The following is a 19,323-nucleotide window of genomic DNA, read 5'->3' on the forward strand; positions in this document are numbered from 1 at the left end:
TGCAATGAATTTTATTACTAAAAATATTTGTGATGCGCCATGTGTTGGAAAGAGATATGCAATGCATTTATTACTAAAAATATGTGTGTGCATGTGTTGGAAAGACAAATGCAATGCATTTTATTACTAAAAATATTTGTGATGCACCATCTGTTGGAAAGACAAATGCAATGCATTTTATTATTAAAAATATTTGTGATGGAAAGAGATATATAATGAGATATGGAATGACAGTGACATAGCAACTGTATGGACACTGAGACACTTATCCTTTTATTAAGGTTTATTTTTATTGCTTCTGCACATCGCTTAGAAATCGAGAACATTGTGCCAATGTAAACCCCTAAATCCTTTCCAGAGGTCTCTTCCTGTAGCTCAGTGTCTCCCATCTTGTATTTAACACTGCTGTTCTGCTTGCCCACTGTGCAGCGCCATGCATTTTTCTACATCAAACTGCATTTTCTGAGTGCTCGCCCCATTCTGACGCTTGTCCAAGTCTTCTTGAATTGTTAAGAGTCATGGAAGGACCAAAGTGTGCTGCAGTGCTACTCGCTGGAGTACAATGGAGACTCATCCACTGTGGTCCTTTAAAGGGCCAACCAACCAACAGCCAGCCTTGGTAGCCCAATCCTCCACCAGTCCTCCAAACCCCAAGACATTACAGTAATGGTGTTGTAATCTGGCATCGCCCCTCGCCCAAACTCAATGCCCGCTGCTGCCAAACCTGGCTTGATCCACATACTGCTTTATCCTGCAGTGTGGCCTAGGAGGGTCTCCACTGCCGGTCGCTCCATGGCCGCTCATTCACGTCCACAAGTCCGCCTATGGATGTAAAAATGTTTTGCGGTTTTACATTTCTGCGCTCCCGAGTTTTATTTAGAAACCCATTTAGGCGTTCCAAGGCTGCCATGAGCACTTCAAGAACAGGCCGACTGCGATTGAAGTCAGTGTGGTCATTTTTGTGGGTTTGGCCCCCATGTGTCAATAGGACTCGGCGATAAGGGAAGCCACCAGTAACGGGACCATCATTTAGTAAAAAGCCCTCCAATTTTCTGTACCTTTTATCTCCTAAGTCGTCATTATGGGAATGCAATGGCCACCGGGCGAGATCCCAGGGTGGGCAGCATGCCAGTCCGTCACCGCTTTCCTGAAAATAATTGAAATGCAGTCTTCTTTATTTATAGCACATGGCCAGCTGTCAGACCAGCGAGGCACCCATTGGGTTTGCCCAAAACCCGAAACAAATGTTGGCAAACCACAGCAGATCAAAACAGGAGAATGAAAGAAAGAGCACAACAAAGAACAATGGGGAGGCCATCGTCATCGTCATGTCTCACACACACTCACTCGTCACCCTGATGTCCCCTCGGGGTGACACCTCTGCAGCTCTGCCTGCCATTCCAAAGCCCTGCTTCACTTCTCACCTCCTCGGTGCTGGACTGGAGTGTCACAAAGTGAGGAGTCACAGCCTTGATCTTTAACTGCGTGGCAGCCATTTCTGGCACCGCCGTGGGTTCATGCCTGGCGCATATCTGATGGTGTCCGTCTAACATCACTTTGCTGTGGCGTATACTTTATGTCATCTGTTCTATGAATATTATTTATTGTAATCATGTTACAATGCCAAGTTGGATATGTGGTGCAGTGGTCACAGCTCTGTGGTGCCAAAGTTGGTGCCATTTTAAACAGGGATGTGTTTTGCTGGACACCACCAGCCTGGTCCAACAAGTCCAGAAGGTGTTTGCAGAAAATGGTTTACACGCACAAATAGACAAATTAGTCTCCTGCTAATATGAGTGACGCCCACCGGCCGCTTCCTCCAGGTGGGCACGTGGTAGTTCGTAAGCCGAGGATGAACTCGGCCAAATCAGGAAACCACGACATTACTGAGGACGTTGTTAAAGTCCTCAGAACTTGTGATGAAAGCACTGGGATGGCCAGTAGAAAGTTGGTTTATTCCAGAATAAACAAATTGAAGTGCCAAGGTGTTTTACCAACAGAGTTATCGTGCAAAAGTGCAGGTATGAAAATCCATAACTGATCATCAAGGAAGACCACTGAGAGTCCACATTGGAAGCAGCATCTCCTGCACTATCATGCTGTAGTGCACCATCTGTCGGAATGACAAATGTAATGCAAACATCTCTGTTATACACAATTTAGTATGGGATTTGTACAAGCAGTGTTAATGTTGGTGATATGCCATCTGTTGGAATGACAAATGCAGTGCAAATGTCTCTGTTATACGCCATTTAGTATATACAAGCAGTGTTAAAATTGGTGGTGCGCCATCTGTTGGAATGACAAATGCAGTGCAAATGTCTCTGTTATACGCCATTTAGTATATACAAGCAGTGTTAAAATTGGTGGTGCGCCATCTGTTGGAATGACAAATGCATTGCAGACATCTCTGTTATCTGCGGTGGGTTGGCACCCTGCCTGGGATTGGTTCCTGCCATGTGCCCTGTGTTGGCTGGGATTGGCTCCAGCAGACCCCCGTGACCCTGTGTTCGGATTCAGCGGGTTGGAAAATGGATGGCTGGATGGACATCTCTGTGATACACCTTTTAGTATGTACAAGCAGTGTTAAAATTGGTGGTGCGCCATCTGTTGGAATGAAAAATGCATTGCAGACATCTCTGTTAAATGCCATATAGTATGTACAAGCAGTGTTAAAGCTGGTGATATGCCATCTGTTGGAATGACAAATGCAATGCAAATGTCTCTGTTATACACCATTTAGTATGTACAAGCACTGTAAAAGATGTTGGTGCACCATCTGTTGGAATAACAAATGAATTGCAGACATCTCTGTTAAATGCCATATAGTATGTTCAAGCAGTGTTAAAGATGGTTTTGCACCATCTGTTGGAATTAGAAATGAATTGCAGACGTCTCTGTTATACACCATTTAGTATGTACAAGCAGTTTTAAAGCCAGTGATATGCCATCTCTTGGAATGACAAATACAATGCAAACGTCTCTGTTATATGTCATTTAGTATGTGATTTGTCAATCAGTAGTCAAGTTAGTGATGCGCAATTTGTTGGAATGAAAATAATAATTATTATTATTATTATTGATTCATATGGTTCTTGCTCATATCAGCATCAGCAAACGAAAGGCGCTGATGACTTCATCCTGCTCCTATATGATATATCTTGAGCCAGCATTTCGCTGGTCATCGACCTCTCATGTTTGTGCCTATGGAGGTCTTCTCTTTCAGTCAGTGTGGTGCCCACCTCTCACTTTCATGTGCTGCTGCCCTTCCCTGGTAGCTGTGGAGATCTGCTCCTTAATAGAGAGTGAATTTTTGGTCAGCTGGATCATTAGTTGTCCACCTTGCCCTAACTTCAATATCCATGTTGCCTACACAGACCTTCTTCTTCTTCCTCAAACCTTTTCGGTCAGCAGCTGTCCACCTCTCACTTGCGTGTCTCCATATCTGTTAGCCACATCACCTGCTCCAGGATGAAGCTTCCTTGGTTGTCCACCCCTCACTTTGGAGACTCAAAGATGGCAGCTGTTTGAGGTTTTTGGATCGAGTCCCTCGGTCTCTAGCCCACATGTGCCCCCAGCTGGTACACAATGATAGATTGCACCTGGACACTGGGCACAGCTGCCTCATGGTGGCGTGACACACATGACTCACAGGGTCACCTCCCTTTTCCCATAAGGCTATGACAAAAGGTGATAACCACAGTCACATAACGCTAACCTTGTGAAGAGTGCAGCCCCACCTTGGGCCCATTGTGTGCAGGAGTGGCCCTGGCGCCTGACGACCCACCAAAAGATTAAAGAGGCCAAGCTAATGGATGCTTGGATTATTTTAATGATACATGCGGCATGACAATGAGCGATGTGACATGGGAGGGTAAAGCATGAGTCACATAGGCGAAGACAAACCCAAGATGGACAGGTGTGTGTGTGTGTGTGTGTGTGTGTGTGTGTTTATGTGCTTTCCTGCTGTGCCCACCGACGTGACTTGGCTCTTCTCTTCTTGCTCCAACCTCAATTTTAGGTGAAGAAGGTCAGCAGGTGAAGCCCAAATGCCGCCCACGGATGACGAGAGACGCCAACCTCCCGGCTGGACTGTCCGGTCAGGTAAGACTGTGTGATGTGACGAGCAGCTCAGCCCCGCCCTCGGCCCTGAACGCCCCGCCCCGTCTCGTCCGCCCCACCCAGCCCCGCGATTAAATCAAAGTGCAGCTCGTCACAGTCGGCGTTTGATGTGCCTGACAGGCCAAAAGCTCACGAGGGGCTCTGCACATTCAGGAGCGCCACACTAAGCCGCCTTGATCGCTCGGCCCACGCCTCGTTCCTGGGCAGCGCGACATTTCAGGTAAATTCATCAAAGTTACCTGGCAGCCTTTGAAGTGGTAATTGCGGAATTCGTCTCTTTGCTGAATTTGCTGCGCCGTTTCCAGTTCTGCCTCTCACTGCGCTTTTGTTTGTTTGTTTTGTCGATGGTTTAAATAAAACAAAAAGCGGAAGTGACCATCTGCAAGAAATAAAGGAGCGGGCGGGCGGGCGAGCCGACTGACCGGCTGACTGGCCTCGGCATTTCTTTGTCAGCCCCGTCAGACGTTTTTACTTCAAAATCGGCACTTTTTTTTTTTTTTAACAATTCAAACTTCAGGTCCCATTTGGTCTGCACATCAAAACCGCAAACTTGAGAGGAATGTGCCTCACTGTGTCAAATGTCACACTCGATCAGCCGATCTCTCGGTGACACGGCGCAGCCCCGCACACCGCCGTACCGAGGAACAGCTGCCGACGTGAAGGGCTGGGGGGTGTAGTCAGTCACTTTTAGGGCACGACCACCTGATGGGACCCCAGTTCAAATCTCTCTGCATCTGAATGATGGGTCAATGCGGGGTTGGGTGGTCTGACGAGACCCGAGTTCAAATCCTGTTGTGGTCAAACCCCCAAATCATCTGAATGATGGACCACTGGCTCTCCGTCCCAAGCTCATTTGCTGCCTTAAACCTGAAGCGACCCCACATTAGTCACCGACTTTGTGGAATCTGTGGGACGTCGTCGTCCGCTGGTTGCTTGTGCTGGAGTGTTGGCAGTAAATTAGCTTGGACTGACATCCCAGCCAGAGTTGATCTCCCTTTTGGAACCCAACTCACCCCACTGCTGTACCTAAAGCCTTATGAAAAATAGGAAATTGAACTCAAGATCACCTCAGTGAGACTCCCTCTGGAATGCTGACCACTGTGCCACCGTGCCACCTAATATTACATGAAATTACACAACATAGGGCATTGAAGTGGTAAAAATTACTGAGCCTCCAATTATAAAAAAAATATCCTGCAAGTGACTGGCTCTTCGGTGACTGATGGTGGCCTCCATACAAAGATGGGATTTGGGTGATCATCTGATCTTATTATAGGAGAGGAAATCAAAGGTGTGAGACTGATGGGTGTGAAAGGCTATAAATAATAATAAATAGGACGACAGACATGATAGATAGACGTGAAAGGCACTATATAATGATAAATAGGCTGACAGATAAGAAACATACTACAGTATACTGCTCATAAAAATGAAAGACACACTTTGTAATCCGAGTGTAGCACCAAGTCAATGACACTTGTGGGCTATCGATGTGGTCAGTGAAGTAGCAGAGGGGCTTGTTCATCAGTTTCAGCTGCTTTGGGGCACTAGAGGGGTGACAATGAGACGACCCCCAAAACAGGAATGAATGGGTTAACAGGTGGAGGGAGGCCACTGACATTTTGCCCTCTTCATCTGTTTTGTCACTCATTTTGCATTTGGCTACGGTCAGTGTCACTACTGGTGGCATGAGGCCATACCTGGACCATACAGAGCTGGCACAGGTAGTCCAACTTCTCTAGGATGCAACATGAATGCCACGTGTCAGAAGGTTTGCTGTGTCTTCCAGCGCAGTCTCAAGGGCATGGAGGAGATTCCAGGAGACAGACAGGCAGTTCCTCTAGGAGAGCTGAATAGGACCCCTCGTAGAAGGTCCTTAACCCATCAGCAGGACCCACCAGTGTCTGATCTTTTGGGCAACAAGGAACAGGATGAGGGCGATTTGGAGTTGCTGCAATGACATTTGTGCCAAATGGACTCACCTGCCTGCCCGCTGCATCATTTTTTCCCTTTAATTTTTGGGGTGTCTTTGAATTCAGCCCTCTGTTGGTTGATCATTTCCATCAAACGATTTGGCATCCTTTCATTCCTCACACATCACTCTGTTCATAGCAGTAGGGACAGCCAGCGTGAGATCTGATGTGTTTTCAAAGTGGTCCTTTCATTTTGTTTGAGCATTTTATATATTACACAGACACATTGACGTAAAAGGCACTAAATAAAATAGATTTATGTGGAGGAAACTGTACAAAACAGATAGATAGATAGATAGATAGATAGATAGATAGATAGATAGATAGATAGATAGATAGATAGATAGATAGATAGATGTGAAAGGCACTATATAATAGATAGATAGATAGATAGATAGATAGATAGATAGATAGATAGATAGATAGATAGATAGATAGATAGATAGATAGATAGATGAAGGGCACTATATGATAGATAGATAGATAGATAGATAGATAGATAGATAGATAGATAGATAGATAGATAGATAGATAGATAGATAGATAGATAGATAGATAGATAGATAGATGTGAAAGGCACTATATAATAGATAGATAGATAGATAGATAGATAGATAGATAGATAGATAGATAGATAGATAGATAGATAGATAGATAGATAGATAGATAGATGAAGGGCACTATATGATTGATAGATAGATAGATAGATAGATAGATAGATAGATAGATAGATAGATAGATAGATAGATAGATAGATAGATGTGAAAGGCACTATATAATAGATAGATAGATAGATAGATAGATAGATAGATAGATAGATAGATAGATAGATAGATAGATAGATAGATAGATAGATAGATAGATAGATGAAGGGCACTATATAATCAATAGATAGATAGATGAAAGGCACTATATGATAGATAGATAGATGAAGGGCACTATATGATAGATAGATAGATAGATAGATAGATAGATAGATAGATAGATAGATAGATAGATAGATAGATAGATAGATAGATGTGAAAGGCACTATATAATAGATAGATAGATAGATAGACTCACACACTGCTGTATCTTTTTCTATCTATCTATCTATCTAAGTTCCCTTAAACCAGAATAGGGTCCCAGGATGCCCGTCTCAGCTAGCGTGGGCACATGACAGGATCAATCCCTGCACAGGGTGCCAGTCCATCAGAAGGGAGCCTATGGCACCCCTTACATTTATACTTTATTATCTTTATAAAATATATTTTTGACAGAGTTATGTAAGATGCTATGTAACACAGACATACAGTACATGAAAGGCACTGTATAAAGTATTCATGCAGTGTATGACAGGCACCTTGTAATAAATACAGTAGATATGACATGCCATGTGTATTAGATATCTTATGAAATGTATAAAGTATTGTGTAAAATAAACCCTTAAAGTATATCAGGCACTTTCTAATGGAGAGACAGACAGATATGACGGGCACGGTGTATAAAATAGATAAGCAGATAGCACACATATGATGGCACCACATAGCAGACTGACAGATATAAGCGGTTGTCCGTTACACAGATCTGTTCAAGGCTGTATATAAAGTAGACTTAGACATTTTCTCACTTCTGCTCCCACAGGACCCAAGACCCTGGTGCTTCACTGAGTCAGCGTCCCCTCTCAGAGATGAAGACCCCATGGACCACCGTCCCCCCAGGCCATTACCCGAGGATGACTTTGACCAGTACTCATTCTCTGTAAGGTAACTCGGTGGCCCTGGATGTGCTGTTTGTCCAGCGAGGTGTCCCGTCACTGATTTCTGTATACATTATGGCAGGCAGCTTTGGTTGACGGTCAGACCCCTTAGGACAAGCTGAGCCACTTCAGATGACCACCTGCCGATCCCTCAGTTTCTGAAGGCATCTTTTCTTCATGAGCTGCCAGCACACCACCATAAATAATAAATTAAATGTCATTTGTGCCCAGTAGTCAGACATTGACAGCACTTGACTCAGTGGTCTCCTCCACTGCTTGTCCTTGTCATCCATTCACGGGTCACTTGGTCACTCCACTGCAAGCCCATTAGAAGGGGGGGGGGGGGGTCTATGACTCCCACTGGTGTTCAGCTCAGACTCTCCTGTTCCTTGCTAATGATGCCTCCCTCATGTCTTCATGTCATATTTCTCACCTGCCTGTGGGTGGCATCTCCTACCTGATTTGGCTCTTTTTTTGTCCCCCTTTTGTCCCCTCACACAAGCCTTCCAAAGGATGTTTGATGGCCGGTTGATTCCCAGTCCTCTCAAAGTCCTGTTATTAATGAAGACCCCAGCAGGGGGACTCTGTGAGGCACATCCACTGGGTCCTCTAGTGGCCACTCAGGGAGCATTCACAGACAGGAAGGTGGCACTGTGTGCCCGTTCTGAACTTGAAGCAGGTGGAGCTAATTGCCACCTGATTTTCCCTCACCTGATTGGCTGCCCATGAGCTCATGATAGTGGGCGGGGTCTTGTCACCTGATTTTCCCTCACCTGATTGGCTGCCATTGACCTCATGATAGTGGGTGGGGCCTATTACAGGGATTGAACAGTGGAGCCCAATCAGCAGTTTAGATGTGTGTAATGTGACATGTAACAACCGTCATGGTGGCCCGTCTCCTGGTGTGGTTGGTAGCTGCATGCAGTCTCTATGTTCTCCTGTGTCTGTGTGGGAATTAGATGGGCATCTTTAAACTGGCACAGCGTAAACAAATCTGTGTGCATGTGTGTGTGTGTGTGTGTGTATGTGAGGGGGCGCCATGTGGGGCACAAGGCCTTTCCTTGGCTGGTGTCTTAGCAGTGCCCAGTGGTGCCAGGATGAGGTGCAGTAACCCATGACTGTGTAATGGAGACACCAGACTTGGGTGATGTGTCATATGTGCCATAAAATAAATGCCACCCTCGAAGAGGCCACAATGGCAAAAAGAGTACCAGGGGTGGGCCTGGCATGGTCATTCCACACTCCGCGTCCTCTTGGTCTTCACCTGATGATCGTCCAACAACTTTTCTCCTGACTCACCAGCCAGCCACAGATTTACAGCGTTCTACCAGAAGCGACCCGTTTTGATGGCTGAAAAGGAGGCGCATGAGCGTCCTGCAAATGTGAAATCTCCTGACACCGAGGAGCTGAGGTTGCAGATTCAGTGCCCTGATAAAGTGCTCAATCTTGGCAGCTAATCTTATGCGGCTCGAGGGCGTTCAATGCCCGGGATGAATTGCTCTCTCGTTTCGTGGCAGAGACGTCACTTTGGGATGGCAGAGGCCATCTAGTCCGTCAGAGGATCTGGAGGAGGCCATCTAAATGGTTGGTCAATTAGAGGGGCACCACCAAGGTCCCGGGCCAAGCAAGCCAAAGATGGCAAAGTCAGATGGCCACAAACCAGAGATACACAGTCTGAACATCAAGTGCAACTTGGGGGTTCAGCTGCCATAAGGAGCCAACAAGAAGACCACCTATAAGAAGAAGCCAATCAGATGTTTAATGAATGAACGAGAGAGCCACCTACTACTGTAGAAGGAGCCAGTCAAAGGACTAACCATAAGAAAGAGCCAATAAGAAGACCACCTACAGGCAAGAGCCAATCAGATGATATGGTATGAGATGAGCCAATCAGAGAGTCACCTCCCAGAAGGAGTTCATCAGGAGATTACATATAGGAAGGAGAAAATCAGAAGATGACCTATGAGAAGGAGCTAATCAGGTGTTAAGGTACAAGACGGGCCAATGAGGGAGCTATCTACTAGAAGGAGCCAATCAGAAGATCCCTTCAGTGGGGTGCCTGTCAGAGGAAGCCCACCAGGGGAACATAAACCAGAAGGAGTTCATCATAGTGTCACCAATAGACAATCCAATCAGAGAGCCAGTAAAGAAAACCACCTATCAGATCAGCCAATTAAATGGTCACCTGCCAGAAGAAGGAAATTAATGTGCCACCAACTAGAGTGACACATCAGACAGGAGGCATCCAGAAGAGCACCAATAGGGATGAGCCACTCAGATGGCCACATTCTAGAGGAACCATTGATCACATCATCTGGATACATGCTGGAGGGAACCCATCAGAGGAACATCTACCAGAAGGAGCCAATCAGATTAGGTTAGGTGTTATATGAGCGAATCAGAGAGAAGGAGATAATGAAGGGACACAGTATAAGAAGAAGTAAATCTGAAGATGACCAATGTGAGGGAGCCAATCATATCATCGGGTACTACACAAGCCAATGAGACAGCACCTACCAGAGCATCCCATTAGTGGGGTACCTGCCACAGGAAGCCCACCATAGGAACATAAACCAGAAGGAGCTCATAATGGTGCCACCTAGCAGACAATACAATCGGAAACCATCTACCAGAAAGAGCCAATCAGAGGATCCCTTTAGTGGGAAGCCATTCAGAGGACGCCCACCAGTGCCATCTATACAATAAGGAGATAATTGTGGTGTCACCTAGCAAACAATACAACCAGAAGGAGGCCATGAGAAAACCACCTATCAGATCAGCCATTTAAAGGGTCACCTACCAGAAGAAGGCAATTAATGGACCACCGACTAGAGTGCCACATTAGACAGGGGGCATCCAGAAGACCACCAATAGGGATGAGTTACTCAGACGACCACAGGAACCAATGAGAGAGCCTCCCTACCAGATGATCACATCATCAGGACACATGCTGGAGGGAGCCCATCAGAAGAAAATCTACCTGAAGGAGCCAATCAGATGCTCTGGTGTTATCTGAGCGAATCAGAGAGCCACCTACCAGAAGGAATTAATTTAAGGAACTCAGTATTGGAAGGAGTAGATCTGAAGATGACCAATGGGAAGAAGCCAATCCTATCATCGGGTACTAGACGAGCCAATGAGAGAGCACCTACCAGAGCATCCCATCTGTGGGGTACCGTCAGAGGAAGCCCACCATAAGAACATAAACCAGAAGAAGTTCATCACAGTGCCACCTAACAAACAATACAATCAGAAACCATCTACCAGAAGGAGCCAATCCTGAAGGCCATGAGAAAACCACCAATCAGATGAAATCAGCAAAATGAAAGAGTTGCCCAGAAGAAGAAGGCAATCAGTGGGCCACCAAGTAGAGTAACACAAAAAATGGGGAGGTGGCAAAGCAACTAGAAACAAATCAAAGAGCTTAATGATGTTTTTTGTTTTTTTTTTTTCTGGACCACCTTTTAATAACTCACAGAGACCCCCCGTTACTGCAGCCAACCCGACATTCACTGCCCACTCTCTTAATACATGTCTCTGTGTTTATCCAAAAGCAGGAGCGCCCCCTACATGCACAGAGTGCTCAGTGTTCAGCATACATTAACCATAAATCACAAGCCCCACAAGAGGAGGGATGACCGTAAACCCCCAGTTTGTATTAAAATGGCAAACAGAAAATCGTTATATATAAACCATTATTTAATGAACACAGAAAAATACAAAGTAAGAGCAAAAAGAGGCACAAGAGTTCCCTAAAAAGCAATTCTTCAGCAAGTAAGACCCCCTAAATGAAATCCAATAAGCAGAATCCTTAAGACAGAATATGAATAATTAAGAAAAAATGAAAAACAAAACAGCCAAAATAAAAACTAAAACTCACAAACCCGACAGCAGATGAATGATCCCCTGCTCCTGAGCCTTCACAGCTGCTCATTTATAAGGCCAGAGGGAGGGCTCAGGGGCGGTGACACCAGTGTGACCCCGCCTCCTAAGGCCACACCCTCAAAATAATCAGTGATTCACAACTGAAACACACAGAAATAACATAAAGACCTGAGAACTAATAACTCAAAATGAAGACAAATAAAACTCTTAAATTTAAGCTGGTCCATAACACTCATCTGTGGAGGGAAGTCAACACGCGTGAGCAGAAAAACCAGACATGGGTTCAAGCTGACACTCCTTCAAATAAATGCTTCAGAGGATTCTCTCTCTCTCTCTCTCACCCCGTGGGGGGGGTTCAATCCATATACAGTATATGTTTCTGAGCCTAGAAGGGGCGGGGCTTGTGAATTATGAGGGGGCGTGGTCAGGCGTTGACTGGCTGGCAAACTTGCTAGTAACAGCGCCCCCTCTGGTCCTTATCAGAGCCTTGCAGGTGTCCCCTATGTCCTCGTGTGTGACACAAGCCATTTTCACACATCCGTCTTCAGGGTGTTCTGTAATGCATCATTTTTACATCCTAATCCATGATTTTATTGCACCCCAGTAAGCAGCGCCCACCAGCTAATACGGCATAACTGAACATTTTTGCTCACAAAGTAACACGTTTGCCCGTGCCAATCCGGTCCTCAGAGGCCGCGTTGCTCCTCAGATGTTGTCACTTGTGAATTGGATCAACTGCTTCAGTGTAAAATCCAAACAGCTGGGCAATCCAGAAATAAATACATAAATGGCAAAGACAAGAATGGCGAAACCTGTCGGTGTTTTCTTTGGCTCCGACTTTGTTTCTCTCCCATGTTTACTCAGCACAGAATCTGCTCAAAGTGAAAAGAAGGAGGGTGATGGCACAGTGGGGACTAACAGATGAGGGGGGGGGGGGTGCTGCTTGTCACCACTCCAAGTCACAGGTGACCCCGGTGCTAAGGACTGAAGCCCATGGCTGCTAGCGCACTGCTCACCCCAAGGGAGTCAGTTTACTATTCTGCCTCTGGAAGGCGCTATAGGGAACCATAAGCTTTGCTAATTCAGTGTCTACCCCTGACTCGCTTTGAGACCCTGAGCCACTTGCCAGGGCGTAGGGGGTAGAAAAACAGAAACATCGTCACTTCATCTGAATCCTGTGCTGTGACTGCAGTAACTACAACAGTAGCAGGAATAGCAGATCTGCCGTTAAGATTTGGAGCCCCCGGACCCCCGCCTCAGCCTTCAAAGGGGCAGAGGCACCACGTCTGCAAGTTCACAGTCACCACATTTAACAGACCCGACGTCATTGAAATAGAAAGCGAATGTGGAATATCTTCAGATGGTGGAAAGGCGCTATATGCACTACAGGCAGTGTGGTGTTGTGGCTTTGGACTTCAAACCCTGTGGTCACGGGTTCAAATACTGATGCTGTGTGACCCTGAAGAGATCACTTCACCTGCCTGTGCTACAATTGGAAAAAAACAAAAGAAAAGAAAAGGAGCTGATCGTATCTGAAAAGCTGTTAGTCACCTTTGATAAAAAGAGTAATAAATAAATGGAAACGTGAGCTTCAATCCCCACCATTGACACCCTGTGGGAGTCACTTCACCTGCCTGACATGTCTTATGTCACAGGAATATGGAAATAATCATCATGGATACAAGTGGACGTCATGTCTTCAGATTGTACTCGCAATGGGAAGGAGCAATATGAAATCACAACTTCAGGGCTTCAGTCCTCACCATTTACTACCTGAGGGAGTCACGTCACCTTCTGACACTCTTATTACAGAAATGTGAAAACAATCGTACTTTACTAGAGAGGGGGGTGAAAAAGTCACTGTATAATAAAGAGATCTGATAGACATGAAAGGCACTATATACAATAATACACTCGATAGATAAGACACACAGATAGATGAAAAAGGTACAGTTGAAGAGGCAAATATCAAAGGAACAACATAATAGAAGGAAACACACTACATAACAGAGAGATATGAGATGTGAAAGGCAAAATATACTGTAGATAGATAGATAGATAGATAGATAGATAGATAGATAGATAGATAGATAGATAGATAGATAGATAGATAGATAGATAGAGTGAAAGGCACTATATAAGGATAGATAGATAGATAGATAGATAGATAGATAGATAGATAGATAGATAGATAGATAGATAGATAGATAGATAGATAGATAGATAGATAGATGAAAGGCACTATATAAGGATAGATAGATAGATAGATAGATAGATAGATAGATAGATAGATAGATAGATAGATAGATAGATAGATAGATAGATAGATAGAGTGAAAGGCACTATATAAGGATAGATAGATAGATAGATAGATAGATAGATAGATAGATAGATAGATAGATAGATAGATAGATAGATAGATATGAAAGGCACTATACAAAAACAGATAGATAAAAAGACAAGATAAAAGAGACCATACAGTACATAAACAGATATAAAAATCACTATACAATAGATAATTTTTATATAATAAATAGTTGTATATGATGGTCATATATACATACAATAACAGACACTATAATATATACAGAGGTATCATATGATTGATAGAGAGATGATAGACATCAAAGATAACATGATAGATAGATAGATAGATAGATAGATAGATAGATAGATAGATAGATAGAGTGAAAGGCGCTATATAATAGATAGATAGATAGATAGATAGATAGATAGATAGATAGATAGATAGATAGATAGATAGATAGATAGAGTGAAAGGCGCTATATAATAGATAGATAGATAGATAGATAGATAGATAGATAGATAGATAGATAGATAGATAGATAGATAGATAGATAGAGTGAAAGGCGCTATATAATAGATAGATAGATAGATAGATAGATAGATAGATAGATAGATAGATAGATACTATACAGTATAATAGGTTTCAAAGGTAATACTTATTAGACATAACTAGATAGGCAGGAAAGCTGCTGTTTAATAAATAGGTTGATAAGCCTAAAAGACACCATATAGAAAAGTGTCTGATGTGAAAGGCACTATATAATAAATATGAGAAACACTATAATAAACGTGATATACTACATAGTTTTGAAATGCACTATATAACAGATAGAGGTAGTTATGATGAAAACAAATCCTATAGATAAATTGATGTGGACGGCACTATATGATACATATCCAAAACATTATTTATTGGATAGACGTGAAAGGCACTATATAACAATTAGATAGGTAGGAAAGCTGCTATATAATAAATAGATCGATAAGAATTAACCACACTATATGACAGGTATACTGACATTTACAGGTGATCTAATATCGATAAACGTCGAAGGCGCTATATAAGAGATGGCAGGACAGCAATGTCCCCATGTGATGCTCCCGGGTGTCTCCCTCGCATGTCTGCCCGGCTCTGTTCGCCTCGTGTCGTCCGCGTTTTTGCAGCTCCATCGCTCTCCGCCGTCCCGTTCCTGAGATTGCCGTCTCGGAGTTCCTCTGAGGCGCTTCGGTGGATCTGCAGCCTCGGCCCTCGCACTTTTGAGCGCTAAGAGTTAAAGACCCCCGGGACCCCTGTTATTCTTCAGTAAAGTTCCTCTCTGGCGCACATGTGATTTGCCGCGGTAACGAATGCAGATGCCGCCTCTCATCGCGTATTCCCACTTGTGCTTTTTCAGACACCTTCACATATGTTTCGCTTTCGTTCCTGTCAACTCTCTGGTTGTTTATGCCATACAAATAGAACAGATTGATTTTTGCGCTGAGTAGTGATGATAAATTAGACTTTAATGGAGTTAAAGCAGCCCGTTTCTTGCTTTTCGCCCCTCTTTGTTCAGAGTTAATAAAACGTGTCTGATGGATATCCCGCCTTCTTTGAGCAGGACTCCCGCGCGCGCGCCGCAGACGAGACTCCCGCCATTCTGTGCGCGCGGCCGGCGCTCTGTAGCTTCGTGTAAAAGTCTCTTGACTTCTGTTCGAGTCGCTCGGAGCGCGATGACCTGTTTGGTTTCTTTTGTTTTCTTGTCTTTTTATTTTTCTCTTTGCCACAGTTGGTACCGCAGATCAAATAAAGAATTAGAATTAGATCTGCCGTCGTCTATCTTGAGTTCCATCAGAGCCGACTTTGTGACGACGGCTGCTCTTCTCATCTCTTTTGTAAACGTCGAGCGCTTCGGGTTGTTGGATTGCCGACTTTAATTGATTAAATTGTAATTGCGATTCTTCGTGTGGCAATTCAATGACTGGTGGGCTGCCGGCACTCCTTTCATGGTGGATTGTAAACTTCTCAGGACATTCGCGGCCCCGTGCAGACCTCTGCCCGGCCGTCCTGCACTTGACGTTTATGTTCAATCAGCCTCAGTCCTGTCGCCTGTCACTGCTCACATCTGAAATTACCCCGCGGATATTCCTGCTAAGCCATCTGATTTGCGGTTATGTGGAAATTTAGAAAACTTTGTTTTTCTTTTTTGGTTAAATTTTCATCCTAATTATTTTTGCAAACAGCTCTGAGCCTCACAGGAGTCCAACACCCGACTGAGAGAAAGACCCCCTCATCAAAGGACGTCGCTGCTCTCCCCCCCAACCCCCAGCCGACTCCCCGAGGCTGCTCGCACACAGGAGCTCTTTTAGAAGTCAAGGTTAATGACATTGGGCTGTCACTTCATTTTGTCGCACTCCTCTGTGTTACGGCTGGCGGGGTCTCCATCAGCTGCTTCCTTTCATTTATCTGACTCGGAGAAAGATGACTTTCACATTGTTACTTGAGCATCGTTTTTAAATTCCGCCTGCCTTGTATGCAAACGTTTATTTGTGCTCTACAAGAACCAAAGCTGTTCCTTTAATTGTAGGTTCAACCCAAAGTCACACACTCACCTCACACCAGTGACTTGAGGACAAAACACTTGGGCATATGGCGGACACACAGAGTCAGGAAACGGCTGAGGCTCCACCCCTAGCCCTCCTTTCATGTGTGGGATAGTCTGAGGCTCCACCCCTAAGCCATTAATTCTCTCTGCAATAAATGCAGACTCCGCCCCCCGGTCCTTTCCATGTGCCTTTAATACTTTGAGTCACCACCCCTTGGAGATACCAGCCTTTGGAGACACCGCCCCTAGTCCTTCTGTTTATGTCTATGATAGACTGAGGCTTCACCCCAAACCCCTAATTAAGCCTGAAATAAACTGAGGCCCTGGCCAGGTCCATTCCTTTACACCTGAGATAGCAAGCACCTAGCACTCCCTTCATTAGAGATTGGTTGAATCTTCACCCCTAGCCCTGCCTTTCTGTTTGTAATATTTTGAGATTCCTCCCTTTGACCACCCCTTTTGTTTTAGATCAGTTGAGTCTCCATCTCAGCTCTTATTTTAAGTCTGAGATAGACTTAGATTGCACCCCAGTCCTTCTTTAATTCCTGGGAGAGTCTGAAGCTCCACAACCAGCCCTCACTTTATGCCTTGGATAGGCTGAGGCCCCACACCTGCTCTTATTTTAAGCTTGAGATAATCTGAGGCTCCGCCCCTAGCCCTTCCCTTCCGTATTTAATATTAATTGGCTCCACCCCTGGCCCTCACTTTATGCATTGGATAGGCTGAGGATCCACACCCACTCTTATTTTAATCTTGAGATAATCTGAGGCTCCGCCCCTAGCCCTTCCCTTCCGTCTTTAATATTATTTGACTCCGCCTCTATTCCTCACTTTATGCCTTGGATAGGCTGAGGATCCACACCTGCTCTTATTTTAAGCTTGAGATAATCTGAGGCTCCGCCCCTATCCCTTTCCTTCCATCTTTAATATTATTTGACTCCGCCCCTATTCCTTACTTTATGCCTTGGATAGGCTGAGGATCCACACCAGCTCTTATTTTAATCTTGAGATAATCTGAGGCTCCGCCCCTAGCCCTTTCCTTCCGTCTTTAATATTAATTGGCTCCGCCCCTGGCTCTCACTTTATGCTTTGGATAGGCTGAGGATCCACACCCACTCTTATTTTAATCTTGAGATAATCTGATGCTCCGCCCCTAGCCCTTTCCTTCCGTCGTTAATATTATTTGACTCCGCCCCTATTCCTTACTTTATGCCTTGGATAGGCTGAGGATCCACACCCGCTCTTATTTTAATCTTGAGATAATCTGAGGCTCCGCCCCTAGCCCTTTCCTTCTGTCTTTAATATTAATTGGCTCCGCCCCTAGCTCTCACTTTATGCCTTGGATAGGCTGAGGATCCACACCCACTCTTATTTTAATCTTGAGATAATCTGATGCTCCGCCCCTAGCCCTTTCCTTCCGTCTTTAATATTATTTGACTCCGCCCCTATTCCTTACTTTATGCCTTGGATAGGCTGAGGATCCACACCAGCTCTTATTTTAATCTTGAGATAATCTGAGGCTCCGCCCCTAGCCCTTTCCTTCTGTCTTTAATATTAATTGGCTCCGCCCCTGGCTCTCACTTTATGCCTTGGATAGGCTGAGGATCCACACCCACTCTTATTTTAATCTCGAGATAATCTGATGCTCCGCCCCTAGCCCTTTCCTTCCGTCTTTAATATTATTTGACTCCGCCCCTATTCCTTACTTTATGCCTTGGATAGGCTGAGGATCCACACCCACTCTTATTTTAATCTTGAGATAATCTGATGCTCCGCCCCTAGCCCTTTCCTTCCGTCTTTAATATTATTTGACTCCGCCCCTATTCCTTACTTTATGCCTTGGATAGGCTGAGGATCCACACCCACTCTTATTTTAATCTTGAGATAATCTGAGGCTCCGCCCCTAGCCCTTCCCTTCTGTCTTTAATATTAATTGGCTCCGCCCCTGGTCCTCACTTTATGTCTTGGATAGGCTGAGACTCCATCCCAGCTCTTCCCTTAGGTCTGCTCTAGTTTTTCCTTTGTGTACAGAATAGAATTAGGCTCCGCCCACCAACCTACCGCTTTTATGTCTGAGAATAAAAAACAGAATATAAAGAGCAGGGGCGGTCCTGAGCAGTGATGTTATGATGGCCCCACCTCTTTGGGTTCCACTCACAGAACATAAAGACACAATGCATAATTACGAAACAATATTTAAAAACACTAGTGATCCTCTAATAAAGGGGGTTAGGGGTTAAGGGTCACACAGGCTTTAAATGGACAGACGTCAGTCAGCGTTTCTCTTCTTGGAGTGAATGACTTCATCTGCTTTTGGTGAGGTTTGCCCGATGTTGGACATGAACAAGGCAGCAATGGCATTTGATGCTGGAATATTATAACATCGCTGTTCTTGTTTAAAGCTGGTTTGGAAATATCCGGAGATGTGAAAAAGTATTTGCCCCCTTTCCTGATTCACAATATTTTCGCTCATTCATAGCACGTCCTTGTTTCTGATCTCCAAACAAATTTAGCATAACCAGCAAAGACAACCCAAGTGGCAGTTTTAAGAATGATCATTTGATCTGTTGACAGAAATAAACTGTTCACCAACATCTGTATCACCCATGTGAAAAAGTAATGGCCCCTCTAAACGTATTACTTGGTTGTGCCAACTTTAGCAGCAACAGCTGAAATCCAAGACTTCCAGTAATAGGAGGTCAGTCCTTGGCATCGCT

The 19,323-nt window shown here is 44.6% G+C and overlaps 2 protein-coding genes across 2 annotated transcripts in view; one reads left to right on the forward strand and one right to left on the reverse strand.

Moving 5' to 3' along the window:
* Nucleotides 1-19,323, reverse strand: part of tmem14ca (transmembrane protein 14Ca) — a 1,114,298-nt gene that overhangs the window by 730,566 nt on the left and 364,409 nt on the right. The gene's annotated exons all lie outside the window — the stretch shown is intronic.
* Nucleotides 1-19,323, forward strand: part of ofcc1 (orofacial cleft 1 candidate 1) — a 128,919-nt gene that overhangs the window by 34,114 nt on the left and 75,482 nt on the right. The window contains exons 5-6 of the mRNA XM_051928809.1: nt 4,022-4,104; nt 7,719-7,840. Of these exons, the coding sequence (XP_051784769.1) occupies nt 4,022-4,104; nt 7,719-7,840 (205 nt within the window). The remainder of the gene's footprint in view (nt 1-4,021; nt 4,105-7,718; nt 7,841-19,323) is intronic.

This window comes from Erpetoichthys calabaricus, chromosome 6, assembly GCF_900747795.2.
Source record: "Erpetoichthys calabaricus chromosome 6, fErpCal1.3, whole genome shotgun sequence".
Classification (NCBI taxonomy): Eukaryota; Metazoa; Chordata; class Cladistia; order Polypteriformes; family Polypteridae; genus Erpetoichthys; species Erpetoichthys calabaricus.